This window comes from Penicillium antarcticum (assembly GCF_028974205.1).
Source record: "Penicillium antarcticum strain IBT 31339 chromosome Unknown utg000005l_segment0_segment0, whole genome shotgun sequence".
In the NCBI taxonomy this organism is placed as follows: Eukaryota; Fungi; Ascomycota; class Eurotiomycetes; order Eurotiales; family Aspergillaceae; genus Penicillium; species Penicillium antarcticum.
The window spans coordinates 3,489,086-3,514,871 of NW_026695303.1; the positions used below are offsets into that span (position 1 = coordinate 3,489,086).

Here is a 25,786-nt window from a genome sequence, read left to right on the forward strand (position 1 = left end):
TGGAAACCAACAAGCGGGTGGCTTCTTGGGAATGTGGACCTCCAACCGGTCCAGTTAAGCTACAATGTATGAAGTTCGCCCTAAGAGCCTTAGCCACACATCAGATTCTCGGAAAAGTGGACACTAGCTTTGAAGAACTCGCCTAGCAGCTCTAGTCAAATGAAAGCTGCCCAAATACGCTAGTTTGAGCCCTTATTTTCCTACACTAGTGGAGCCGCTAGATTCGATCTGGCTACGATAGTCCAAAACTCCACGGAATGATACACTTGAAGACCCATTCAGATTTTGGTTCCGCTTACTCACAGCAAGTATAGGTATATCCGTGACTTGTGACTAACCACGCAACTGGAACACGGGCTATATCCTAGAAATTCAGCACTAATTCACTTGCCCTTTAGCTCCATTGAAGGATATCAAAAACTGTGTCAGTCGGTTTATGATTGTATTATCATCTATTTTTATTCAAACATATTTCATACCAACTGACATTCATGATATCCGAACAGAATTGGCGCCCGGGAAAGAGAGTAGCTATCGCTGGTGGGGGACCAGGAGCCATTTCAACAGGCCTTGCCTTTCTCAAGCGTGGCTATGACGTGCGTATCTTTGAGCGCCAACCCGAATGCAAGGCCATTCGATGGTGCTGTCCTTTTGTCGACACCAGTCTTGGCGATTCTGCGATCCTACGGGCTGAGCCTGGACAACGTGGGTTCCTATACGGCGACACATTTTCAAAATAACACCGGCATAGAACGAGTCCAGCTCCCATTCAACAAAGAGGTCGAACGACGCATGGGAATCAAAGGTTGGCATTACGGCGTCCTGCGCTCGTCCATTTTCAAGAAAATACTAGATCTCATGCCTGAGGGTATTACCCACGCGAGCCATGAAGTGACCGGTTATACCGAACTCGAAGATGGCGTTGAGGTTGAGTTCAGAAATGGAGCCAAGCTTACCGCCGATATCCTTATTGGAGCAGATGGAATCCGCTCACCAATTTCACATCAGGCATTTGGTGAGCCCGGCCTTTTCTACACAGGAATTCGTCTCTGGCTCGCCTGGTGTGATTATATCCCTGGTATTCCGGAAAGCCACGGTGTCATTTCCCACGATTGGCAATACCAGGCTAGTTTCTTTCCCATGTTACATGATGGAAAGCCTGGGTTTGAATGGTGGGTTGTCGAGCCATCATGGGAAGAAAAGCCACTACCTGATGATCCAAAGCAACATCTTAGCGGTATCTTGAAAGGTTGGCAGGAACATGTGCCTCGCTTCCTCGAAGCCACCAATTTCGATACGCGGGTCTATCGATGGGAGATCTACAACAGACCTTCGATGTAGAGATGGTCTACTGGCCGGATTGCATGTGTCGGCGATTCTGTGCACCCGGTAACACCCTACGCGGCGTATGGCATGGGAATGGCCATTGAAGATGGTTATTATCTTGCCAAGTCGCTGGATGGGCGTTGACCTGCGAGATTTGCGTGCGGTTAGTGCCAGATTTGAGCTGTACGAAAAGCAGCGTGTTGACTACGTCAATCACAACATGGAATTTGCTCGCTTCTTGGGAAGAATGTTTCACTCTTTGCCTTGGCCTCTTGCTAAGGTTTGTGATTTGATCTTTGACTATACACCCTTGTATGGACATTATTTGAAGAAGGGGTATCTTCAAAAGGCCGAAGAGGAAACGATGAGCTTGAAGGAGCTTCAGGTTGTTTAGGGGCTATTTTGTCTTAAGTGGAACTAATTGAAAAATTGTACATTATACTTTGGCGTGTTTATCGACATTTAGGAAAACAGACAGATCGAGCCTAGTAACCCTCAAGTCCTACGGCAATGCTGTTTTCCACAGTAGTCCAGCCCGGCTGCCCATAGAAATCCCGAAGCAGCTTTTCAGCTTTGCGAGCAGGTATAACATTAGTGAGATCATGGCCATCAGCAGGCGGGTCAGGAATTTGAGTGTTATCGGGCCGAAGTTTTCTAACAATAGCAACCATCTCAGTTAGATTGAGAGGCGTGGCAAATCCGAAGATCCGCTGGGAAACTGTGTTTGGATCGAGAAGAGCTGCTGTGTGAAGACGCGCAATGTCGACAACATCTACGAAGTATTCTGATGAGGTATCGTTTAGCTTGACATGCAAAATCAATCTCGAGAAAATGTACTTACGCGGAACATATGTCTGGAACACTCTTGTATCACCTTTGAGAAGACCGCGAACCCAGCCCATCGTTGAGCCGTGAATCTCGGGGTGTAAGATTCTTCCAAGCTTTAACCAGTTAGCATATCCTGCTATCCATAACAAGTAAACACAGGACGCACCGAAAATTCTGGAAGCACGGTATTGAATTCAAAGCCAGGTTTGTTATCCTCCACCCATTTCCACGCTGCCTTTTCACCCTCTGTCTTGGAAGCGGCGTAGCAGAAGAGGCCCTTGAGCTGTGGTGAGCTGTTCGGATCCCAGGCCGCTCTGACAGCTTCTTCGTTCCATGTATCTGAACTTCTCATAAGCCATGTCGATCCCATGAGGTCTAACTGCTCTAAGAACTCACCCTCATCAACGCTCACGCCTTCCTTGTCAGCCTCGGGGAATAGAACCGCCACCGAAGAGGAAGTCAAAACCACTCTCTGGATCTCAGAATATCGAGCCGCAGCTTCCAACACATTGTGGGTTGCCTTCACCACCGGTGTTATAACCTTTTCCGGATCCGAGTTGAATGAAACATCTGAAGCCTGAAAATTCAAACGAAGCTGATCAGTCAATTGCCTCCCAAGAGCCACACCATCGAGCATAGCATACCACATGAGCAAGCCCAGAAACACCCCCCATAGCCCCCGCGAGTACGTCCACATCCTTGAAGTTAGCAACAATCACCGACTCAAACGAGTCCTCCCCAAACTTCTCCCGGAACATCTCATCAAGCCATGGTTTTGGCGAGCGAACAACCCCACGAACCTTGAAACCTAATTCAAGCAAGCATTGGATAATGTTACTTCCAACAAAGCCATTGGCTCCAGTAACAAGAACGCGCGAGCCCGCAGGAAGACGATAAAGAGAGTTCGCCATTACAGACACGGATTGGAAGAGTTCGTAATTGTGTGAGCAAAAGTCAGGAGAAGAGCATCGCGAGCAAGCGAGCGGGGAGCGGCCTGTGTGGAGTCGGATAGAGTTCCCCTAAGTAAGCGGGCATTTTTGTGAAATGGGCCGAGAGGTTGGATCCTGTTGGTCAGTAGGAGCGTGAAGATGGGAGGCAATGTGATCTGATGATCGGTTTAGTCTTCTTCCTGGTTGCCTTTTCACCGATATTGCGCCACATTTTGAGCTATTCGCTGATGTACAATGCAGCATTTCTATGCCAGTACCGGGGGTTTGGTACGTCCCGACGATCTGTGCAGCGGCTCAGCGTTATCTCTCGGTCAGAGTAGGGAGAGTGGTAAGGCCTATAGGGATGCTGTAGTGGAGGGTAGTGTAAATATAGTATATAGTATAATATAAACCCAGAGGATCACAATTTTATAGTCCCCAAGATATCATTAAGCTCATCCGAACCCTGGTTCACATGCATGAGTCCGGTGGTAGGACTATGACGTCACGCAGTGGATATCCTGCCTGTCACTTTCTTCAGCTTAACCTGCTTCTGACAACACCCAACATACTCATCAATTGCCAAAGATACATAACTTCATAACATTCCAGTTAAATAAATATCACTTTTACAATGCAGACTCGCTCCAAAACCCAAGCTGGCCAACCCGCACAACCACCAAAGCAGGCAGCATATGAACAAGCCTCCAACCCAGTCTCGCATAATCCACAGGAACAACGAGCGCCAGCCGAGACAACGCGCCATCATGGCGACTCAATCGCAGCCATAACCCGTACCGCCAAGTCAAACCCATCTAGCGATGAGGCTCGAGCCCGTCTCGGTGAACAACACAGACAGCATGAGCGAGAATTGCAGAGTGCACCAGACGTTGATTTGGAATACGGTGTTGAAGAGCAACCATCTGAGGGATATATTGCAGATTCAGTCCACAGGAAAGGCATGGGCATTCAGCGGGCTCAGGCTGGTGCTCATGCTGGTCCTGTTGGGAGCGCGGGAGGTCCTGGCCACCCTGGATTTGGGGAACAGGGGAGCTTGACAGCCAACATGGACCAGAAGATGTTTGAACACGAAAGAGTACTCGGAGAGAGGGTTGGCCATAGTCCCGCTGAGCCGGATGGGGAGACTGCGGAGAGGGAGGCTGTTAGACAACAGAAGCTGGCACGCGATGAGCACATTGATGTTGAAGGAGCTGTCAAGGAAGCGACTGGCGACCCAGTTGTAGGCCACTAGATTCTTGTTCTTCGGCCATGATGGCGATTGTGTATGGCAAGAGGCGTTGCAGGGACATTTTGCTTGGACACGACTTTCATTAAAAGTTGCAGACTAGCTAATCGCAGCTAATGTGAATATGGGACCGGCATTGTATACACTTTGATCTCGAGAAATGGGTATGATAAGGTAACCGAAGGCGCCAAAAATGGGAGGTATTAAAGAGTAGTGTTGAAAGAAATCAGACATCAGTCATCGTGATCATCCGTGATGCCCATAGAGACCTTCTTAAGTTCAAGATCCTTCTTCAACTCTTGAATACGTCGACCCTTCTTGTTGCGAAGAATATGGTTCTGGACTTTCTCCCACTGTGCTGTTTCAGTGCGGATGAGTGCCTCCAGCTCAGCAACTTCCTCGCGCTGCTGCTGGAGCTGCTGCTGCTCTTCCAGCTGGTCGTCATCCAGTTCGTCGTCATTGCCATCGGAGTCGCTATCCCCGCCTGAAGAGTCACCGCGGTCTGTCTGGCCTCCAGCGGAGGGATATTGAGGCATGGAGGGAGTGGGCGCTTCCTCCTGTTCGCCGGGTGCATCGTCGTCACCAGCCAATGCAGCCTCCATCTCAGCTGCGAGAGTATCTTCGAAGTCATCCATGATTTCTTCATCGGCTTCGCCGTATGCATCTTGCTCGTCATCGTATTCGTCCCCGTAGTCGTCGGCTTGTACCAGTCCCTCCGCACGGTTGAGTGAGGCGCTGTCCACAAGCTCAAACTTCGGGGGAAAGATCGATTGTTCATCTTGAGCTAGCAATTCTTCCACAGCCTTCTCAACTTGCTCAATGGTGCGGGTGCTGAGACGATCGCGGAAACGTCGCTTGCGAACCCAACGAAGCGGAGGTGCGAGGCCGTGTGCGTATTGTAGTGTTTTGTCATCGGGGAGTTGAACATCCGGAGGAAGTGGGTATTCGAGTGCTTCTTGTTCATTGTTGACTCGTCCCAAAACCAAGAGCATCTGACAAATATCCGCTGATTTATACCAGCCACGTCGATCCCAACTCTTCATTCCTTCAATGATACAGGGTAGGTCCACCAGTGCCGCGGCATATTGTCTGCCTTTGATAGTGAAGATGGCGCGGCGGCCTTCACGGTTCAGAGGTTTGAATCCGAAGCCATTTCCTTCAACGGTGCGGTCGTTGATTGCCTTCCGTAGGGCTTCACAGTCTTCTCCTGGCTGCATTCGTAAGATAAATTGTTCTTCGATGACAGGGTCCGCTTCAGTGTCTGAAGCCTCCGAGTCATAGCCAACACCGACCGGTCGATTAGGAACGACTCCCTTATTCTTGATACGGATGGATTGTAGTGCTGGCTTCTTGCTGGGGTTCAACTTAAGGCGTTTCGGGCCTTGCTGGACAGTCGCGACGGGTTCAGGCTGGGCGACATTTTCGGCGGGTCGTTTTTTCGTCGACTTCTTTTTCTTCGGTTTTTCCTCACTTTCTTCGCGTTGTGGCTTGCTTGCGATCTTAAGAGTGAGCTTGCGCTGGGGTTGGGAGGTTTCAGAGGCTGCAGGCGTTGGTGTTGGTTCTGGCGCAGATGCCGGGGCAGGTGCGGACTCTGGTTCAGCTGGGGGGATCGGCCTCTTCCCAAGCTTCAGCTTCAACGTAGGTCGCGGGGCATCTGACATGATGCCAGTAAGCAAGAGATCTCCCCCGAAAGGAGTTTGCGAGAGAAGAATGGGTAGACGAATGGGGAGGTGTAGGAGGAAGACGACGCGGGAGCTGGAATTCTCCGCCCTGGCCGCGAACTTCGTCTTTTCGTCTCTTTTCTCTCACTTTACACTCTATTCTTTTCACCTCAATAGTCCCAATCTCCTATTCTTCCCCTCGCATATTCAATAACCATACCATCTGATCTGGTCATTTATCCATTAATTGCCTGCCACAATGTCGGGCCCAAACCTTCACAATGCTCTCCTCCGACCTCCCATCATCCAAATCCTACGCGCGCAAGGCTTCCACTCCACGCGCCCATCCGTTCTTGAGTCTTTGCAGGACCTGACTGGTCGATACATCATGATTCTTGCATCTTCTGCTGCCGACCACGCGGCAAACGCCCACCCACAAGATCCAGTTCCCGTCCTTGAAGACATCTACCAAGCTCTACAGGACGCAGGTGCCATCCGGCCACAGCTGCGCGAATGGGAGGAGGAATGGCAAGGCGAAGAGGATATGCGTGGCCTTGACGCTTTCCTTGGCTGGATCACTGGCCCAGTCCACCGCGAAATTCGACGAGTAGCCGGCTTCGTCCCGAGTGAGGGTGATATGGTTGATCGAGACGCGATGGAAAAGGAAGATTACCTCACAGCTTTAAAAAAGAAGCACAGCAAGACTGGCGAAGAGTCTCGCTATGCTGGAACCGTCCTGGGAAAAAGTGCCGAAGAACATCCGATTGTCATCGAGGGTGGTGTCCCAAGCATCCAAGAATGGGGCGCCCAGATCCGGACACGAACCTCTGATCCCATGGATAGCGATACGTCTGGTGTGAGCAGTGCTCCGAGCCATCTTTCCGACGAGGAAGGTGTGGGTGCCTGAAGTGATCGCATTTCAACGCCTGTTTGATTACAACCAAAGACCTGACTCACACCTCACCTGTGATGAACAATCAGCCCTCACCTCGGATCATCCTGCTAGATGATAGCTCAATATCAGCTGCCCACCGAAGTAAAGAGGGTCACCCAGTGGCACTGGATCTCGCTTTCAAAGGTTTCCGCTCTCGTCAGGCTTGACTACCCGACACCCGAGGAAATGATACCACTTGCCCTCGGATCCTTGCATGAGCAGGCCTCATTGTAGCCTAACTCCATGCATCACCAGCAACATTATCTTGCAGGTCGGGGGATTATGGAAGCACGGCACATTGTCAACCATCGCTTGGAGATAACCAGAAGTATAGTGAATGAAGATGAACAAGATATGGCCAACTGAACAAGGAGAAATGGACATAAACAATTGACAATCACCATTTGTCGTTTGTCGTGGTTGTGCGCTTGGATGATTGGGGCAAGATTGTTTGCTGATCCGTGAGAGGCAATGCAATGCTGGATTGAGCATCTTGGAGTTTTGACAGCCTGACCTGTGTTCAATGCTCTTCAATAGTGCAGTAATAGCAATCAATCTTTCATTTCACTTTTGGATGCCAGTTTTGGTTCTTAATATGTTGTAGAGAATTCCTGCTTATACATCAAGTACGTGACATGGTGATACCCTAGCTTGCAACCTCTTCACTCAAGGCGTTCACTATAAAATTCATATAGTGAGTTGCTTATGAGTTATCATACTAAAATGCGAAGACTGGATCTGGGGAAACGCAAGGCAGACCTCAAACTGTTAGATTACTGAGTGGAGGCACGTGGTGGATCAGGCACAATCCCCGGAGCCCCCCGCAATTTGCCTGACACTCCGGGGTTTGCCCTTTGATTTGAACTCAACTCAAGACTCTCTTCCTAAAGTTGTAGAGTTCCTGTCTGAGACATCAGGTGAAGCTACCGCCTCCCAGCGCCACCCGACTTGGCCGACTTGGCCTGGAAAGTATGTCCAAATTCTCGCCGAGAAATGCCAAAGCAATGATCGGAACAGGACATCGGTAGTTGGCCGCAGCAGTCCGAAAAAGCCTCGGCCAGAATGTTTTGTTCGGTTCAGCCCTGGTATCAGACTAGCCGACACGCTATATTAGACGGCTTCAATCCCCGTCACCGGAGGGCCCCGAATACCACTGATTCCTGTATTTCCCGGCAATTCAGTCCGTGTAGAACTCCCACGAACGCCGCCACCTTGACTCCAGACACGGCGAATGGAGAATGAAGCTCCACTGCTGTCTCCTATCGCCAACTTTGGCTTTTAATCTGACCAGTCTGACCCCAGTCCCACCCATTGACTCAACAACTGCCCCATACCCCGGAAATGCCGATTACGAATCCCCATACTGCGCGGGGTTGACGAGGCCCCTTTTGTCTGACCCTTTCCGCTGATCTGGAGTTCTAACGTGGTTATATTCTCGTATGATTTCTTCCACTATGGCTTCACTCGATCATGCCACTGGCGCTGGCCAGCCCAAGTACGACTCTGATTACATTGAGGAGAAGGATATTGGTGGGAATTTCGCAGACCCTACTGCACTACTCTCTGAGACGCACAAATCATACCTGATTGAGCGACATGGCACGTTGGACTTGGATCCGATCCCTAGTATGGATCCGGCAGATCCTTACAACTGGCCATCATGGAAGGTAAGCAGACAAGAATGTTTCTGAGGCTTTCGCTGACACTAGGACAGAAAACTGCCAACTTAAGTCTAGTTGCGTTCCACGCTTGCATGGGTACATTTACCGCTGCTGCGATTATCTGTGCTTACGAGGACATTGCGGAGGATCTGGGTGTCTCAATCCAGCGTGTCAGTTATCTGACATCCTTGCAAATTGCAATCCTTGGAGGTGCTCCGTTGTTTTGGAAGCCTCTCTCCCACCGATTCGGCCGACGTCCTATCTTTCTGTTGTCGTTGATACTGAGCTGTGTTTGTAATGTCGGCTGTGCGAAGAGCACGGACTATGCCTCCATGGCGGCATGCAGAGCTCTTGTTTCATTTTTCATCTCGCCCGCTATGGCCATCGGTAGCGGTGTTGTGACTGAGACCTTCTTTAAACATGAGAGAGCACGGTATATGGGTGTCTGGACTCTGATGGTCACTTTGGGTGTACCAGTCGGTCCTTTCATCTTTGGTTTTGTGACTCAGCGTGTTGGATACCGCTGGATCTACTGGATCTTGGCAATTGTAAGTGATGCTAGGTTGATATTGTGTCTTCCTCGCTTACCATATATAGACCAACGCTGTCGAGTTCATTCTCTACATCTTCTTTGGACCCGAAACCCGTTACATCGGAGCCGACATTCACTCCAAGTCCTCTGCATTCAAGACCGAATACATATTGCTCCGCCGAATTGACCCGACTCCTATGAAGTTGAGAGAATTTTGGCATCCGCTCACATTGTTCACCAATATCCCTGTTCTCCTAGCAGCAATCGCCTACTCCATGGTCTTCCTTTTCGCCTCAGTTCTTAACTCAGTCGAAGTCCCCCAGCTTCTTCAAAGCAAATTTGAGCTCAACGCCCAACAACTCGGTCTACAATTCCTTGGTCTGATCGTTGGTTCTCTGCTCGGTGAACAGCTAGGTGGATTCATGTCTGACATGTGGATGAATACCCGGGCCCGAAAGATTGGACGCAAGCCTGCACCTGAGTTTAGATTGTGGCTGAGCTACATTGGCTTCTTGCTGAGCATTGCTGGTATGGTTGTGTTCTTGGTTTGCACTGAGCAAGCCACGACTGGCAAATGGGATGTGAGGCCGGTCATTGGAACTGGTGTTGCTGCCTTTGGTAACCAGGTTGTTACTACCGTCCTCACTACCTATGCAGTCGACACTTATCCCCAGGATGCGGGAAGTGTCGGTGTCTTTATCAACTTCGTTCGCTCGACATGGGGATTTATTGGGCCTTTCTGGTATGTTTCTGCTTTTACTGTATTTGAATTTGAATCAAATGCTAATCCTCTTTCGAGGTTTACATCCATGTTCGAGAGTGTCGGCATTGCTAATAGCTCTGGTGTTGTTGCTGCTTTGATCATGGGTGCTAGCTTCATCCCAATGGTGCTCATGCACTGGCAGGGCAAGAACTGGTACACCAAGCGCGTGGATTGAACGCCTTTCACTCCTTTCGCCAAAAGGAATAGCGGGAGTAGGCTATAGAATACTCCATTAGGCTGCTGGATTTTGAACAAATTGGTTTTTCTATCCGACAATGTCTGATGAATTCAACGTACATATAGGTCTTCTATTGTTAATATATTTCCTAAGTAATTGTGGCCTGTAGACCCCTATTAGCAATAGTAGTCATTCTTCAGTCAGTAAATAGACCTTTTGATGCCCGACTTAACTAAATTGCCCCCCGGATGCAAACTGATCGACTCACCTGAACGAGTACGTACTCAACGAATGGATGACAAAGACCTTACGAAGCATTACATGAGGATTGCTAATTACACCTGGGCATGTTTGTCTGATCCTCCAATCTTGTTTGTTTCCTTGTTCGCTTGGGTTTTATCTCTCCATAGTTGGACCTAGTTTGCATTCTCTCCTATCCCCCATTTGATACTCACACGCTGGATCTATTCCCTACAGTTTTTCTGCTAATTTCCGGCAATTTTTCCCTATCACTGTCGCTATATGCGGATTCATTCCAAAGCTAAGACCTTGGTATATTAGAAATCGTGGATATACATCTTACCAATCCTACATCTAGAGGACAGCCGTTCAATCCCGGCCAGTCCTGTATCAATAAACATGGGAGTCCTGCTCTCGAAACTTTTTGGCACAGTCCTTCTAGCAGATTCACTTCATTCGAGCATGTAACTCCCACTTACAGCCGCGGCTGTGCCCTTGTTTGTTGCCGAGTGCCTGGCTGGAACCCAACATCAACTTGCTGCACCAACGAGCCATATCCAGAAAGGAACGCTGATTAGGAAATACATCGACTCCTATAAACAAGATGTTTTCCTAGGAATTCCTTTTGCACAGCCCCCGATTGGACATCTTCGCTTCAACGCGCCTCAACCCGTGAGTAAAACCTGGAAGCACCCTCTGAATGCGACTGTATATGCCGCCTACTACGTCAACTATCTGAATCCGCTAGCTTGCTGAATTTCAACAAATTTTCTAAAAAATCAGGAGCCTCTTCTTTTAGTGGCGTTCAGCGGGGATCTAGGGTTGCCTTTTAGAACCTAGAAATCGGGGGCCAAAGCCGGTCCCACCCTTCCCGATCCTGATATTGCGCTGTATTTATTTTGCTTCGCTTTAGCTTCCGTATGTATCAGAAAACAGATGCCGTATGCTGCTTAAGTCGTCATACTGGCCCCTCCGTAAATACTGAAGTACGATCGAAAGTTGATAGCGATGACAGATATAAGCCTTTCCTAATTAAAAAATGGAGAGAGGTCCCGTAATACCGTATTTCAGCGGTATGATTCAGCTATATATTCATAGCTACGGAACATGTTAAAAGCTCACCAATAGTCCCAATAAACTCGTTTGTCTTCAACCCATAGAGCTATTAAAAGCTTCTTCTAGCCGCCGCCAAAATCATGACCTAGGTGGTATTTGAGGAAATTCTTTCCAAGGGTTTGTATTGCATCGAAGAGAAGGTTCTGATTATCTATCGCCTAGTACGGGAGGTTTGTCCAGCGTGATTCATCTTGCAGCGTTAGAACAATCTCGCGGACGGTAGGAACGAGTGGAAACGCAGCCGTTTCTGGACTTAAAAGCGGTCATTTTCGGCCTCAATCCCACGGGTCCTCATATTCTATATGTAAATATGTGTATAAATAAAGATTAAATATGATGCGTATCAATGCCGGTTTGGGCAAATGAAGAGGTATCATATAATATAATGATTCTCGAGATTATGAACGTGACATCCGCGATATCATAATCAACCCTTGCCTTTGTATGTACATTGCCGAGTTCCGAGCCTGATCTTTCGGGATAAGATGCTCATCCCCATTTGCGATAAGGGCCTCAACAAGAGTCGCCCTCCCGGCGTGGACAAACCCAAGTCGCCGGTACAATTCCACGGTAACATCATTTCCCGCCTTAACAATGAGCCGTACTTGAACATCCCGAGGAGATGAACGATATGATCGAAGATAATCAATGGCCGCCTGGCAAAGTTTGCTTCCAAGTCCACGGCCGCGATATTCCGGAAGAGTAAACAAGCTCAGCATTTGCCATCTTTCTTCCTCTTCATCAGATCTCTGAGGCGGCTGGCCAGCTTCCGCGGGCAATTCGAAGTCAGCCCTAGATGATGGCCCTCGCAGAGTGACTTGGCCGATCCATTGTGTGTCATCTGAGCATGAGGGATCACGGCCGGATGGCGTAGCGGCACAAATGAAAACTTCTCGATCGAGGACAGTGAGGCGATCGACCCAATCTGCATCACTGAAAGCGGCTTCAATCTCGTAGGTAGATGAGAAAGACCCAGGTGAGGTTTTCAATGCTTTTAAGCGCAATTCTCGATATTTTTGAGCGGAGGCATGGATTCCAACCGATTTGGAGATAGGAAAAAAAGAGTAGGTATAGGTGGAAGCCATGATGGGACCTGAAAATAAGGAGTACACGCAATTACTATGTTGATTATTTATATGCAATGAATACGTGACTCAGAAATGGCAAGCTACGGCTAACCGAAAATTGGCCGACCTTGACTGGCCGATCCACTTTGATATTCAAATTTAACGGAAAACTTCTGTCCAGGCAACGTAGTAAGCGCCAAATGGTGCTTACTACGAGATTCCTGAATAAAGCAACTAGCTTGGCGGAAGAAAGCACTAAAGAGAAAAGAATTTCCTTGCTCTCAACCAAACGTGAGACTTGAGACAAAGCTGACCACTGAACTCCAATGGAATAAGCCATTTGCCCAGAAGAATTAATAGCAAACGTTCATAGCCAATACACTGGTAGTCATGAGAGGGTCAAGTACTGTCTCGTACTTATCAGCGTGGCTTTCATTTCAGAGAGGGTATATCTCAGATAAAATGGGTTCGAATTCTCCTATGAGCTGGCACACAACTTGATGTTTCTTACATCTGTGAACTTTGCTCTAGCTGCCAAGTAGCAAGTTCAAATTGACTTTTGAGAAAAACAACCCCTCATTATTTGCTCAATATCGGGAAAGTTCACTCAAGTCCCTCCTGAATATTCATTGGCAAACTGAGCGAAAAACAAATAGCCAGGCAAAAATAAAGAGAATACGGAAAGGACGAGAGCGAAAAAACGAGTATATAACAAAGAAAATCAATGCCAAGAACTGCTCTTGAGAAATGAAAATGCCTCGATGGCCGGAAAGAAACGTGATGCTCTCAAGAATTTTGAAAGCAGACATGAGAGATACTGAAGTAATAGACTATCGCTAGTTTAGATGTTCACCTTGTAGTTGAGACTTGGACGTGGATGGTTCTTTATCGAGAATGAAACCAAGTACTCCATATGACTTAAAAGAGAGATACCGGAAATTTGCATTTACTTCTCTGACGTCCTGTTTATCCGTCATGTTTTCAACCTCTGGTTTTATCCTTTATTTACTTTAGCTCTGATATCATGATTCTTCTAAGAATTTTTGGAGCTTGGGTCCCAAATCTCGAAGGTGAACTCTGTCCTAGTAAGGTCTTTGACTCGCGCTGTAACATACCATAGATTCTTTGCGATATCCGTGTTCGATTATGGTTATACCTGGATCTTGGGTCTCCCTCTGCATGCATATCGACCTCCAAACCGATTGCAATTGATCGTTCCCCATCACTTTCCCCAAGCTCTGGAGTAGGATGAATATCAACAGTTGGACAATGCGAAAGCCGTTATGAAGGCATACAAAGGCGAAACCCTCGACTGCAACCCCAGTCTTGTTACATATTGGTCCAAGGGCACACAGATTTGCGAACCAAGGTCATTCGATATGGATAAGTTCATGCACGGCAACACCAAGCACGAGGGCCATACTGGATTCTGGGTGGAAGGAGTATGTAAATCTTTTTACACTGGCTGAAAGTATGCTGACATGGCATGTTCTACAGTTTAATTATATACCCGAAGCTCAGATGAGGTCGCATTTCGCTGTCGGGCCACCTGCAGCCGCGTTGGGCCTTGATGTGAGAGTAATCCCCCTTGATAAAGTGATAAAGAGCCAATAGTTATGCTTTGTATAGATGGATCTTGCTGTCCAATTTCCTCGGGAAGGTACTCGGCATATTCAAAAGGTGCTTAATGCCAGTTTTCTAAATGATACCGGGTCCTCTATGATGGGAATATATTCTGACGATCTAAGAGTCCTCAGAGGCATGCACGGGGGAAGCGTGATCCACATTTCATATTCACCTGTCCCTGGGGCCATTAGCATCACTATGGCGAATAATACTCTGCAAACCTCCCTAGCAAGAGTGATTGAGGTCAGTGTTCGGGACCCAGTAATAGGCAACATGTTATTGAATAATTGGGCGCCTATACGATGCACCGTATCCAGAAGTAGTGGCCCATTGGGTGCTGCGAGACTCAGTAGCCCGTGGTTGCGACGGAAGATTGTATATCTACATGGCTCCCAATAATACTGATCGTCTATGACTACACACAGACCGTCCGTTGGTCTGGGAGGTGCCGAGCGCAACGCAGATGCAGATAAGGGCGCTGGTACATTTTTACCCAGCAAATTACAGCCCTCTGACCAACTTTCCGACTATGAACTCGATTTATCCAGACGGTCACCCGCCACGGCCGCCAGGAGCAGGACTAGAGGCAGGAGTAGGTAGAGGTAGAGGTGTAGCTCCTTGAGGGAATGTGTACTTGGTCTTTCATATGTCTTTTACATACTGGTTTCAAATAGCTATAGTTTCAATAGCCTGCAGTTTGCAAGGAAATGCCAAGATATCAAGTTGAGTAGAAGAGCTCTGAGAGGTCTGACATCAGCCCGTCCGACTCTCACCTCCCCAACTCCCACGATGGTCTTTGCATTCACCCTCCCAACAACCTCGCCTCTCTCATTCCAGTCTTTCATTTCTTCCTCAACTCACCCTTCTCTCCCCCAATCGGCATCAACATCCCGCCATGCCCTTCGTCTCGCGCTGAAAGCCCATAAGCGCCTCCCCCGCGGCCCGCGTCAGGATACCCACCTCCCAACAGTCCTCTCCGCACTGAATGACTATATCCCATACCTATTCGCCATTTCCAACGGTCTAAACGGGAAAATAGTCCGACCAGATAGACAACCATTTTCTGCCCAAGATGGGACCTACGGGCCTGGCGCGGGGGAGGAGATCGACATTACACCCCACGCCGAGATCGAGTCCGCATGGAGACCTACATTATCATCCTCGAGCGCATTGAATATCGGCACAGGCAGCAGTAACTCAAATGGAAAAGGACTGCGCATGCGTAATGGCAGGGTCGCCGGCCGAGGCATCCAGTTCGAAATAGGATTTACGCTTTCGACACTGGGGTACGTGCTGAGCAGGATGGCGCGGGCGGGTGTTGTGACCGCGTTTTATGCGTCTTCGACCCCGACAGCAGAAGACCGCCTTGCTGCTGTGCAAACAGCGACGCGTTATCTGCTGCAGGCTAGCGCGGTACATAACTTCCTCGTGTCTTCTCCGGCCTCCATTACCGCAGTGCCAGACGTGGATGCCGGGACACAGGCGGCGCTGTCGTCGCTTGCGCTGGCTGAGGCTACTTTGCTAGCTGTTCTTAAAGATGATGCTTATATCACTGTGTGTATCCAGTCGCGCAATCCAAATGATAATGAGTGGATGGTTCACGCGCCTGAGATTCCAAAGGTGCGCGCTTTGCTTTTTGCTCGACTTTGTGTTCGTGCTGCCGAATATTCTGAGCAGGCTGCTGCTGGGCTTGGGGCTGTTGGATCTACATCAGGGCGCACGGGGCGTGTTGATGAGGATGTCGTTCGCTACACTTCAGTACTAGGTCGCGTCGCTCGTGCACGGGCTTGTCGCTTCTTTGGTGTAGAAGCTGAGTTAGCAGGCAAGGTCGGCGAAGGTATTGCCTACCTGAGAGCCGCGCGTGCGTCGCTTGGAATTCGAGGTACTGCGTCTTCGCAAGAGGATGCATCTGCCCCTGGGGCCTCCAAGGGTGGGTTATCCCGCTTAAAGCGTGGGTGGACGGAGAGACGCGAAGAGCGTCGAGTAGCCAAAGATGCTGGAGGGAGTCGGAGCGAGAAGGGCGCTTTGAAGTCGGGTGACGATGCAGGTAGAGACGAGGAGGGACGAGTGATTGCGATGCTAGAAACAAAATGGGTGAAATTGAACGACACAGTGAGTCGGGTATCAACCGGTTCTCGAAAGCATGCTAACTTATATTAGATGAACACCCAAATCGTTCCATCATCTACGCCATTGCTCTCCAACCTGCCTTCAGGTCGAGATATTCACTCTCCGCCGGCACCATACCAACCTCCTTCTTTAGAAGAGGACCAATTGATCCGTATGCGTGCTCCGCCAGATGAGAGAGACGATCTGCAATTTGGAAGCGATGATGATAGCGATGAAGATGCAGCACAGCCGTCTGATGGCCGAGGTCCTCCGGGAGGATTCCCAGACCGCCGTGCCACAGCCTCTAGCGTTTACTATTGATACCCGGTATAGCTGGGACGTAGTTATACCACTGAAATATAGCCTCGGAGAACCACATTGGTGCATAACAATACACTCGTAGCATGATTTAGCAGACCCAGTCTAGATACCTCGTTCAAGTCCGCTATAAACCCCTTGAAACTGAGATGATGGAGACAAAAAGGAAGATTGATCAAACAAACTGATATCTATATGTACAGTACAAACAGGCAAGAGAACAAGGAGAGCCGTCTCCAAGCTCTCTCCCTCCATTGCTTCGTATCCCTCCACGGTCCGGGACCAAATGCGAGCAGAAGTGGAGCCAAGCGATAAACCAAGCCCACAGGAGTTAATTTTCATGCTAGCACCATTCCACCTAGTCGAATTCCTGGCCGGAATATGCCAATATCGACAAACAATTCCCGGATCACGAACATAATCGCGCAGCGTAAAATGCAAGAAAGTAAGGAACGCTCATGCAGACTCGCCGCCGAAACGGTTCTTCTCCTGGCCGAGGTAACCCTTAACCTTGCGCTCCTTGATGAGCTCGAAGTACTTCTCTGCAGAGGGAAGACGATTAGTATAAGCTGTTCCAAGTAGACCCATATCCGACCGGGTCCATTCCAAACAAGCCAGGACTTTCAATGCATCCATATATCTTTGCTCGAGAGAGACTCGGCGAGAAAGAAGAGAAACTAACCTCTGAAGACACCGCACTTCTCGAGGTGGTTCACGCCCTCGCGCGCATAGCACTTGCCCAACTCCTCGCCGACGAGACGGGCCATCATGCTGCGCACCCATTGCTCACGGATGATGGCATCACGGGCGTTGTGGACGGCGACGTTGTCCTCGAAGTCGACGCCCTCGTAGGTTGGGGGGACAGTGGGCTTTTTGGCGAGGAAGGCGGCGGACTCGGCGGTAGGCATTGTGGGTGGTTAAAGGGGTGGTTGAAGGGCTGTTTTTGGTGGTTAGGCGTCGCTTGCTTGCAGGCGCGGAGGGCAATGGCAGCAAGGATGGTTGGAGGCTGGAAATCGGTGCTTGCGGGTGTCTGCCGTTGATCTTGAAGGTTGGATTACCCGTGCGGTGATTGGGTGGTATGAGGGCGGTCAGTGGGGTTCATTCTGGTCATTCAGGGAGGGGATTTAGTCACGTGAAATGAGCTGGGTCACATGCTATCTATAAAATCCGAAAACGGGGTTCCCTCTGAATTGAGTATTCTATTTGTTCTATTGAGACGAAGGTGACTGAAGTATTCCCAGTGTTCCCTAGCAAGAAATGATATTTTCATATACCATACCCAACTCCATCCACATCACGCCTGATCCAATCCAGATAATGCAAACCATAAAGCTTTGAAGCAATATACAAAAGCAAAAAGACAATCTCTCTGATCGGATGCTCCGAGTGATTGCCACAGAAGTAAACACGATAAAGTGGACATGAAAAAAAAAGAAGAAAATCATAAAACAACATGACGGCCTCTGCCTCGATCAATTTCTCTTCGTCTTTCCCCAGAAATTGTCATATCCTTCACCGAGGTCATCCTTGAGACGCATCCAGAATGACCGATTCAGCCATTTGCTGAGCTCACGATAATAATAAACTTCACTCCAGCAGTCGCGACCAAACATACAGCCGGCCATGTTGACAACAAAGTCACGAGCATTCTGCTGGTAATGCACAACTGGATTTTCTTCATCGCCACAGGCGCCAGGAGGGAAAGCGTTGATGCTGCGTTGGGGTAGGAATCCAACGCTACTGCGGACCCATGGCTGACTCTGATAGACGTATTCAAGGGCATCCTGTTCCTTGTGTTCCCAGTCCATATGCATCTGCTCATACATGACTGGATCCCACCAGGCATCGAGAAGGCGATCAGTCCAAATAGAGCGGCGAACGAAGAAGGAACCGAGATTGAAACCAGCGCAATCTTGCGAGAGGAGCATGTTCAGTGAGTTAGGGTTATCGTCGCCTTCAGGGGCTCGACTGAGCTCGTCAAGCCAGAATTCCGGCAGTGGGTGTGTGATGTTGAGGGGGTTGTAAGCGCCAACGTCGCGGTAGACACTGCTGCTAAGGTGATCGAAGATATGGCTCTGTAGAGATGTCTCATATTCCATGATCCAGGTGTTCAGGTCAAGCCACCAGAACCATTCCGCGTCAGGATACTTGCGCATCGCTTCGCGAATCACGTCGCCCTTCTCCCAGTTTTCGCGCCATTCATGCGAATAACGTTTCTTGGCTAGGAGGTTGGCGAGCTCCAGTTCGTATCCCCATTTCTTTGCGTACTTCTGCTTGTTCCAGATGCTGTTGCGCTCGATTGCCCATTCGCGTGCGCCCTTCAACTCCATCACACCTCCTTCGACGTTGGATCCTAGAATCATGACGAATTTCTTGCCGCCGCCCATTGGTGATCGACGGTACGTTTGGACGATTGCTTTGTTTTGAGTCAATAGCCAGTAAAGATATGCAGAACGGAAACGAGTACTTACTTGACCAGCAGAGTAGATACCCGATCCAAATTAAGAAAAACGCGAAGATCATTCTGAGGCGACCTCTTCGCAATGATATCCCGAATGAGCGCCCACCTCCATCATATGGCCTCCATTCCTTCTCATATGAATCCTTGTCGACATAGTCGCGTGAAGAAAGTCGCCTGAGAATGGGCAAGCGGGTGGTGAGATTATGCTTCTGACGGCAAAAGAAGCCGCTATTCCGCGTCGAGAAAGATGGATACCCACGCACCTCATCACTCTTGGCCCTGGCTGCTGCCCACGAGATGCCACTGGTGGGTGATATTGTGCCTGGTCGAGGCGAAGAAGTGCCGCTGCCCGGACCGAGGCCCGGGCTGGACCACCCTCCGCCCGCGTGGGGAGAGGGTGATCGCGACAGGGACATGGAGATGATCTGCGCGTGACGGCAGGGACTGCAAGATGTGAGATTTCAATGCTTAATGGAAGGCTTGGAAGAAAGGGGGTGGAATGAGGATGGTGAGGTCAGAGTGACCACAGACGTATGCAAGGAGAAAGGAAAGGACTAAGGTTGCTGCACAAGTAGGATTTACTGGATATACTCGAGTTTTACACTGTTAGCCCGTAGTTCGTTATCTGCCTGGTAAGTAGATCTAGATGAGGTCGACGGATGCGGCCAGGATGTAATACTACCATCGTCATATGTACCTTTGACTGTACAATAATTTATTAATTAACTGCAAGGCACATTAACAGTTCAATTGGCGGGATTATATCGCATCGAATAGTTTCAAACCTTGGATCGAGGCTCTGCTCTCATCCATGGATTGACACGTCGGTCATAATGACAGGCATCATGAACATACCCCGAGGCCTTCTGTGCAGAATATCGGGGCATCGACCCTACAGATCCGCATGCGGAACAATAGCCATTGTGGAGAATAGGAACGCTACCACGCAACGATGCAATTGCTATCAATCTATGTCCAACGCAGAGAGACAAGTAACGCCGGAGATGTTATCCCCCAACCATCAATCCTGATCCTGATATTTCCGCGTCGGCCGAGTCGGCATTCGGTTCGCGGCTCCGGCCTTGGTCATCAAACCCTGCCGCATGGTAAAGGGTTCATTCACGGGCCGGGACTGGGCACTATCGCCAAAGGTGAATTCGCATTGAAGTTTGAGAAACTTCTTCTTGTTTTTGTGTTGGTACACGGTGATAACGTCCCCATTGTAGAGTTTCCCGAAGGTACACTGGTTCGGTCTGTTTTCGTTTGGTGGACCCCGTTCGAGTAGAGTGCCGTTGACATATATGCCCATGCGGGCTTTCGTGGAGATTATGGCCATAACTCCAGGAATGTTTTGCCAGTTCTCGCCAGTTGCAATCTTCGCCTCGATTCCCGGTGCCCAGAATGTAAGCTCCAAGGCGTAGGCGGGGATCCTTGTGTCTGTGATGTCTGTGTGTTGAACTGTCGCTAGTGGGCCACGACCCCACGACGTGAGTCGGTTTTCCAGGAATATCGTCAGATCGAATATAGAACCAGGAAGAGATCTTAACTTGCCAAATCGTTTTGGCGGCTTCGCAAAAGACTCTGGATGTATCGAGGGCTGATGAACAATTGGCTCACATGGCTCTGATTCTTCACGGAACTGCTCCAGAATTATTTCGCCTGTCTGGGCATCGAGAGTCGTGGCGAGCTCCGGGTCATAGAATGATTTGCGTGGCTTTACTGAAGTCACGGGGGCGGGAGCTTCTTGGCTGTTCTGCGGACTACTATCGCTAGAGGCTTCGCTGGCTGTGTCGGGCACCGCAAGGTCGATTCGCCGAGTGAATTTGGCTTTCGGAGTTTCCTGGGGACTGGAAGCCAGTTGAAATAAACCCGGATCTTGGACAGTGGGACTATGAGGGCTCGTGGGCTCCTTGGCGTGTCCAGGTGTGGTCTGCCGCGTTGATGATTCGTTAACGGCGCCGGCCTTGAAATGCATGATGGAATGCAAGGAATTCATGTGAAGTTCTCCAACCAGCTTCTCCGCACCCATCAGGCTGGGGGCGGTGCCGCCGAAGGGGTTTTCCGGGAGGGAAATGATCGAGTCTCTGGGGTCGTCACTCATCATCGACTCACCGGAAGAGGCGTATTCCTCGATCTGGATGTGATCAAAGTCATATGCGCCAAAGTTGCCCAAGGCGTGAGAGCTTTGCAAGGCCGAAGAGGGGATCTCGCCAAAGAGCCGTTTAGCTTGTTGATCCACATAGGCTTGGGAATCTTGGAAGCTCTCAATCTTTGGTAGGCTTGGATAACGAACAGCCGTCGGAATGTACTCAATGCGAGGCTTTTTGGCAAGAGCTTCACTGCTGTTGTGCTCTTCTTGTTCGGCTCCATGGGCGAAGCCAGGCCCATCGGCGATAGACAGCTGCGAAGCATCCAGCTCGTCCTCAGGATCTTCCCCAATGATTGAAAGCCCGTCATGACATTCTGAAAGTAAATCATCATCATCCTCATAGTCATCCACATCGGGGACCGTCGCAATCCATGGATGTTGGAAGCATTCTCTCTCTGTTGGGCGCGAAAATGGATCCCTGTTGAGAAGTTGAGCGACAAAGTCAATGCCTTCTTCAGAAATACCTGCGTGGCGCAGGAAATCAAAATCGGCATCACTTGTCATGATAGTGCGGAGCATTTGAACGCCTCTATCTTCTGCTCGACCGGAATATGGGGGAACACCGGAGAGAATGTGGAAAAGAACTGCACCAAGAGACCATATGTCGACTGATTGGCTATAAGGGGACGTTTTAGGAGGTCTAAAAATCAGTAAAGTCCATCAAAATGAGGAATAGACACTTACGGGTCTCCGACACGACGTCTCTTTCGGAACTCTCCGCGTCGGTATTGTTCATAATCGGGATACACCTCCGGCGCACAATACAAGAGGGTACCGCAGAATGTCTTCAGGAAGGTTTCCTGTTCAGTCACCTTCGACAAACCAAAGTCCGATAGCTTGATTTTGAGGGGTTCCAAAGAAGAGATCAAGATATTGTCAGGCTTGATATCGCGATGGGTGATTTTCCGTTTATGCAGATAGTGGAGAGCTCGTAACACTTGTCGCGCGATAATTCTCACCTGGTCCTCGGCAATTTTGCCCTGTGTTTGAAGGTATGTAGACAGCTCGCCTCCTGGGACGTATTCCATGATGATGTAAATCCACCGATCGTGTTCGTGATAGTCGACATATTGAACGATGTTTGGCTGAAATGAGTTAGTGAGGTCAACTCGAGAGACGAAGAAAATTAACGCTTACATGTGTGAGATCCCTCATAATCTTCATCTCATTATCAACCTTTTGATCCAATATGCCGTTTTTCATGAAGCGGCGCTTGTCCAGCTCCTTCGCAGCAAAGATGGCACCTTGCTGTTTAGTCGCAATCTTGTAGACGGTAGCGAATGCACCCTTGCCGATTTGCCCTGTCACGTTGTACATTGAACCCCCTGTCCAATGCATGCCGTATGGTTTCGAGGATGACCATGTCAGAACAGAAGGGTGAGGGCCGGTATGCTCTTTGTGCGTGGGAGCAGCATCCACAACTCTTCGAAAGTAATTTCGCAAGTTCTTCTCGTATTGAACAGCGAATCCCTCTCGTGGTGGAATTCGGACCAGGAACCGGACCTCGTCCGAGGCGTGGTCGCCAATGACAACTTGAATCACAGATCCATTTACAAGCATTCTGCTGTTTTCTTTTTGGGTTTTCCGGAGGCGGCAGTTGTCCACGATGGTACCGTTCGTGGAGGTATCCTGAAGCATGAGGATTCCATCTCCTGTCAGATAAATGCGAAAGTGGGCATTGGATACACGCTTCGCTCCATCGTCAACCGTCAAAAGAACGTCACAGCGAGCTGGATTCCGACCAAAGCAGAAACCCATCCCTAGGTTCTGTACATTGGATGATAGCCTTAAGGCAAGATCCATTGTTGCGGTTTGAGACTCATAGTCCAAAGCATCCCTTTGAAGGATATGCTGAGGGTTGAGTTTCCGTGTGGCAGCAACAGCATCATGGGTAACACGAGAATTGGGATGAAGGGTACAGATGATATCGGACACATCTTGGTCCTCGAGGCCAGAGTTATTCATGCCCATCCGACGAGGATCGGCGGTTGGTTGAGTGGATTCTTGTGTGGCCGCCATTATGGTGCAGTCGAGCGTAGGTTCAAATGCAGTTGTTATGAGAATGTAGATGATGGGAAACAGCTACTGATGAAGACCCGGGGAAGGAAGGTATATGTGCTGGTGCGAGGACAGCAAAAGCAATTTGCATAACAGGTCATTAATATCATGGGCTAGAGATAATGTATGAGTCGAGAGTCCGAGGGAAAAGCCGGGGCGAGGTGGTAAATATACCTCTGGAATACTGCGACAATGAGACCGAAGGGCCAAGCACCCGGGCAAAACCTACCTCACCAGTATCCCCGCCGATTGCTCCCAGATTTGCTAGGGTATGTACAACTGTCACCAGAAAATGAGCAGCAACAGGCTGGCTTGAAAATACAAGTGGGCCAGGTTGACCACTGGGCAGCAGCTGATCGGTATGTTGTAAGTGGGGTGTCCCTCTGCGGGTATCCTCAGAGCACGTCTGGGTGAAGGTGATTTATGGGGCGGGCCAATAACAAGAGGCGATTTATCTAAATCTTGGCTCCAAGTAGAACAACGTTCGATGGGCTTGGTATGAAGTGGTGGGAAGGTGGGCGGTCGAGGCACTGCTCAATCGAAAACAGACTAGCTATTTTCGGCACTGGAAGCTATTGATGCAGGGGGAGGATAACAATTTCGGCGTTCTTAAAAAGGCAAGGAGGTATGTCTGTAAAAATGAGCCCAATAGTTAGCATAGTTCACCTCGAAGCTTAGCTGTGTCTTTGTTCAGCCTCGATTCCAAAGCATCAACTCACACAACTTGACATACTCCCGACCACTCTGTCCACAGTTGGCGGTATTCAAACGGCGGACAGATGAAGATGGGGGAGCGAAATTGCTCTCCTTGCAAGGTCGTCGTCCGAGAAACAAGAACATCACCCAGCCGCAACAATCGTGACTTGAAGACACCTCAGGCAGCAAGTACCTGAGGCCCATCCTTAGCCTGACTCATCAGGCAGCAGTAGCGCTGATTGGTTGATCGGCAACTAGCGTCAACCAGGGAACCACCAGGACTCGATCTATGAGAAAACATCGGATATTCGAGATTAGTCGAACATAGTATTTACATCCGATTCGTAACATCTCTACCTGGCGGACTACTACGGGCCTATAATATCTTATCGTCGACGATATAAATATGACCTCGAAGCCAATTTTGACTGACCCTTAGTACATACTACCGGTTAGGGTTAGGATATAATTTGTACAACAGTCTGGCGGATTTTCTTCTATTGTACTGTGCGCGCAAGCTTTCTACACTCTATATGTATATCTCTAGGTTATTTAGTTCCATATGGCTTGCTCGTATCCTCATTACGCCTGTAATCTCCTTTGAGCGCAGTGTTGAAGACTCGCTCAAGTCGTGCAAGCGCTTCGTCGGAGGTTTCTGTGATAAGTCAGATATATTAAACTGTTAGCCTGGGGAGGAATGAAGGGTCTTACGATAATGGACAACCACCCGGCCGCCCATCAATCTCAGTCCTTGTTCTTGTCCAATTTGTGCCATGTCATTTGGGCCCACTCCAGACGCCTCGAGATCCAACCAAACCATGTTGGTGTGCAGAGGATACTCCAGCTTGCCTCCGCGACTGGTCCACATATCGGCCACCTGCTTTGCCTTCGCATGGGTAGCTGCAAGCTTTCCAGTCTGGCCTTGAGGGTCAGTGCCAAATGTTTCATCCAGGGCGATTCGGGCGGCAGCGGCAATTACACCCGTCTGGCGAGCACCGCCACCAATAGACTTGCGGAACCAACGGGCTTTCTTAATAAAGTCTTGAGAACCGACAATAATACTTCCAATAGGCGCACCTAGACCCTTAGAGAAACAAAGACTGACGCTGTCAAACAGACTGGCGTATTCGGGTAGACTGCCCGCACCGGCCACAACAGCCTCCCACAGCCGAGCACCATCCAGATGGACCTTGATGTCATTAGCATGAGCCCACTCAACGATGCGACATGCCTCGCTCAAGGGCATGATCATTCCATCAAGTGTGTTCTCCAAGCTGATCAGTTTGGTGGGACAATAATGGATGTTATCGTCGAGCACAGCATGCTTCTGTATGTCCTCCAAGGTCAAATGAACCCCGTTCTTGGGTATAACCGTCTGCATTGTAGCACCAGTCCATGCGCTTACACCACCAGCTTCATAACAAATGATGTGAGATCGATGATCACACAGCACCGAATGAGGAGGTTGCGCGAGATGAGAGCGAATGGCCACCTGGTTTCCCATTGTCCCCGACATAACCAACAGACTCGACTCGTGTCCTGTAATCTGGGCGACGTAGCTTTGCAAGTCATTGGTGACTGTGTCTTCATTGAAGACATCATCGAGGAGCGTCGTTTGGCAGATGGCTTCAAGCATGGATGCGGTAGGCTTCGTCATCGTGTCACCTGTAGCATTTAGTATACACCGGCCTTCCGATTGGTGGTTGAAGCATACTTCTGAGGTCAAACTCGGCAGCACCAGCCCCCTGCCAGGTGTTGGGCTTCTTATCACTGCCGGGTACCGCGGTAGTAGACATTGCGCAGGTTGAGAGTTGTGCTACGGCAATTGTAGGACGTATTGTTGCTCTTCCTAATGACCAGAGTGCCGAAGATGAGCGACAGACTGGTT

At 49.4% G+C, this 25,786-nt stretch overlaps 14 protein-coding genes across 14 annotated transcripts; 7 read left to right on the forward strand and 7 right to left on the reverse strand.

The window, feature by feature from the left end:
- Window positions 1-491: 491 nt before the first annotated feature.
- Window positions 492-1,341, forward strand: N7508_005977 (FAD-dependent oxidoreductase; the record flags this gene model as incomplete). Its single annotated transcript, XM_058464043.1, has 2 exons — window positions 492-705; window positions 752-1,341. The coding sequence occupies 2 exons, from the start codon at window positions 492-494 to the stop codon at window positions 1,339-1,341; spliced, it is 804 nt and encodes a 267-aa protein (XP_058320521.1).
- Window positions 1,342-1,432: 91 nt separating this feature from the next.
- On the forward strand, window positions 1,433-1,720 carry N7508_005978 (uncharacterized protein; the record flags this gene model as incomplete). The annotated part of the gene is made up of 1 exon (XM_058464044.1): window positions 1,433-1,720. One exon carries the CDS (start codon window positions 1,433-1,435, stop codon window positions 1,718-1,720), a length of 288 nt encoding a protein of 95 aa, XP_058320522.1.
- Window positions 1,721-1,811: 91 nt separating this feature from the next.
- On the reverse strand, window positions 1,812-3,065 carry N7508_005979 (uncharacterized protein; the record flags this gene model as incomplete). Its single annotated transcript, XM_058464045.1, has 4 exons — window positions 1,812-2,110; window positions 2,168-2,267; window positions 2,321-2,731; window positions 2,799-3,065. The coding sequence occupies 4 exons, from the start codon at window positions 3,063-3,065 to the stop codon at window positions 1,812-1,814; spliced, it is 1,077 nt and encodes a 358-aa protein (XP_058320523.1).
- Window positions 3,066-3,717: 652 nt separating this feature from the next.
- On the forward strand, window positions 3,718-4,335 carry N7508_005980 (uncharacterized protein; the record flags this gene model as incomplete). Its single annotated transcript, XM_058464046.1, has 1 exon — window positions 3,718-4,335. The coding sequence occupies one exon, from the start codon at window positions 3,718-3,720 to the stop codon at window positions 4,333-4,335; it is 618 nt and encodes a 205-aa protein (XP_058320524.1).
- Window positions 4,336-4,562: 227 nt separating this feature from the next.
- N7508_005981 (transcription initiation factor TFIID subunit 7 family protein) lies at window positions 4,563-5,990 on the reverse strand (the record flags this gene model as incomplete). The annotated part of the gene is made up of 1 exon (XM_058464047.1): window positions 4,563-5,990. One exon carries the CDS (start codon window positions 5,988-5,990, stop codon window positions 4,563-4,565), a length of 1,428 nt encoding a protein of 475 aa, XP_058320525.1.
- A 259-nt stretch (window positions 5,991-6,249) lies between these two features.
- N7508_005982 (Bromodomain associated domain protein) lies at window positions 6,250-6,897 on the forward strand (the record flags this gene model as incomplete). Its single annotated transcript, XM_058464048.1, has 1 exon — window positions 6,250-6,897. The coding sequence occupies one exon, from the start codon at window positions 6,250-6,252 to the stop codon at window positions 6,895-6,897; it is 648 nt and encodes a 215-aa protein (XP_058320526.1).
- Window positions 6,898-8,363: 1,466 nt separating this feature from the next.
- Window positions 8,364-10,055, forward strand: N7508_005983 (uncharacterized protein; the record flags this gene model as incomplete). The annotated part of the gene is made up of 4 exons (XM_058464049.1): window positions 8,364-8,591; window positions 8,639-9,133; window positions 9,183-9,859; window positions 9,917-10,055. The coding sequence occupies 4 exons, from the start codon at window positions 8,364-8,366 to the stop codon at window positions 10,053-10,055; spliced, it is 1,539 nt and encodes a 512-aa protein (XP_058320527.1).
- A 1,757-nt stretch (window positions 10,056-11,812) lies between these two features.
- Window positions 11,813-12,499, reverse strand: N7508_005984 (GNAT family N-acetyltransferase; the record flags this gene model as incomplete). The annotated part of the gene is made up of 1 exon (XM_058464050.1): window positions 11,813-12,499. One exon carries the CDS (start codon window positions 12,497-12,499, stop codon window positions 11,813-11,815), a length of 687 nt encoding a protein of 228 aa, XP_058320528.1.
- Window positions 12,500-13,764: 1,265 nt separating this feature from the next.
- Window positions 13,765-14,095, forward strand: N7508_005985 (uncharacterized protein; the record flags this gene model as incomplete). Its single annotated transcript, XM_058464051.1, has 2 exons — window positions 13,765-13,923; window positions 13,979-14,095. 2 exons carry the CDS (start codon window positions 13,765-13,767, stop codon window positions 14,093-14,095), a joined length of 276 nt encoding a protein of 91 aa, XP_058320529.1.
- Window positions 14,096-14,896: 801 nt separating this feature from the next.
- On the forward strand, window positions 14,897-16,537 carry N7508_005986 (pH-signaling protein PalC; the record flags this gene model as incomplete). Its single annotated transcript, XM_058464052.1, has 2 exons — window positions 14,897-16,219; window positions 16,268-16,537. 2 exons carry the CDS (start codon window positions 14,897-14,899, stop codon window positions 16,535-16,537), a joined length of 1,593 nt encoding a protein of 530 aa, XP_058320530.1.
- A 453-nt stretch (window positions 16,538-16,990) lies between these two features.
- N7508_005987 (putative NADH-ubiquinone oxidoreductase 12 kda subunit) lies at window positions 16,991-17,442 on the reverse strand (the record flags this gene model as incomplete). Its single annotated transcript, XM_058464053.1, has 2 exons — window positions 16,991-17,076; window positions 17,217-17,442. The coding sequence occupies 2 exons, from the start codon at window positions 17,440-17,442 to the stop codon at window positions 16,991-16,993; spliced, it is 312 nt and encodes a 103-aa protein (XP_058320531.1).
- A 564-nt stretch (window positions 17,443-18,006) lies between these two features.
- Window positions 18,007-19,411, reverse strand: N7508_005988 (putative alpha-1,6-mannosyltransferase subunit; the record flags this gene model as incomplete). The annotated part of the gene is made up of 2 exons (XM_058464054.1): window positions 18,007-18,950; window positions 19,006-19,411. The coding sequence occupies 2 exons, from the start codon at window positions 19,409-19,411 to the stop codon at window positions 18,007-18,009; spliced, it is 1,350 nt and encodes a 449-aa protein (XP_058320532.1).
- A 605-nt stretch (window positions 19,412-20,016) lies between these two features.
- On the reverse strand, window positions 20,017-23,163 carry N7508_005989 (CAMK family serine/threonine-protein kinase; the record flags this gene model as incomplete). The annotated part of the gene is made up of 3 exons (XM_058464055.1): window positions 20,017-21,784; window positions 21,829-22,229; window positions 22,282-23,163. 3 exons carry the CDS (start codon window positions 23,161-23,163, stop codon window positions 20,017-20,019), a joined length of 3,051 nt encoding a protein of 1,016 aa, XP_058320533.1.
- Window positions 23,164-24,446: 1,283 nt separating this feature from the next.
- N7508_005990 (threonine aldolase GLY1) lies at window positions 24,447-25,694 on the reverse strand (the record flags this gene model as incomplete). Its single annotated transcript, XM_058464056.1, has 3 exons — window positions 24,447-24,553; window positions 24,610-25,563; window positions 25,613-25,694. 3 exons carry the CDS (start codon window positions 25,692-25,694, stop codon window positions 24,447-24,449), a joined length of 1,143 nt encoding a protein of 380 aa, XP_058320534.1.
- Window positions 25,695-25,786: the final 92 nt, after the last annotated feature.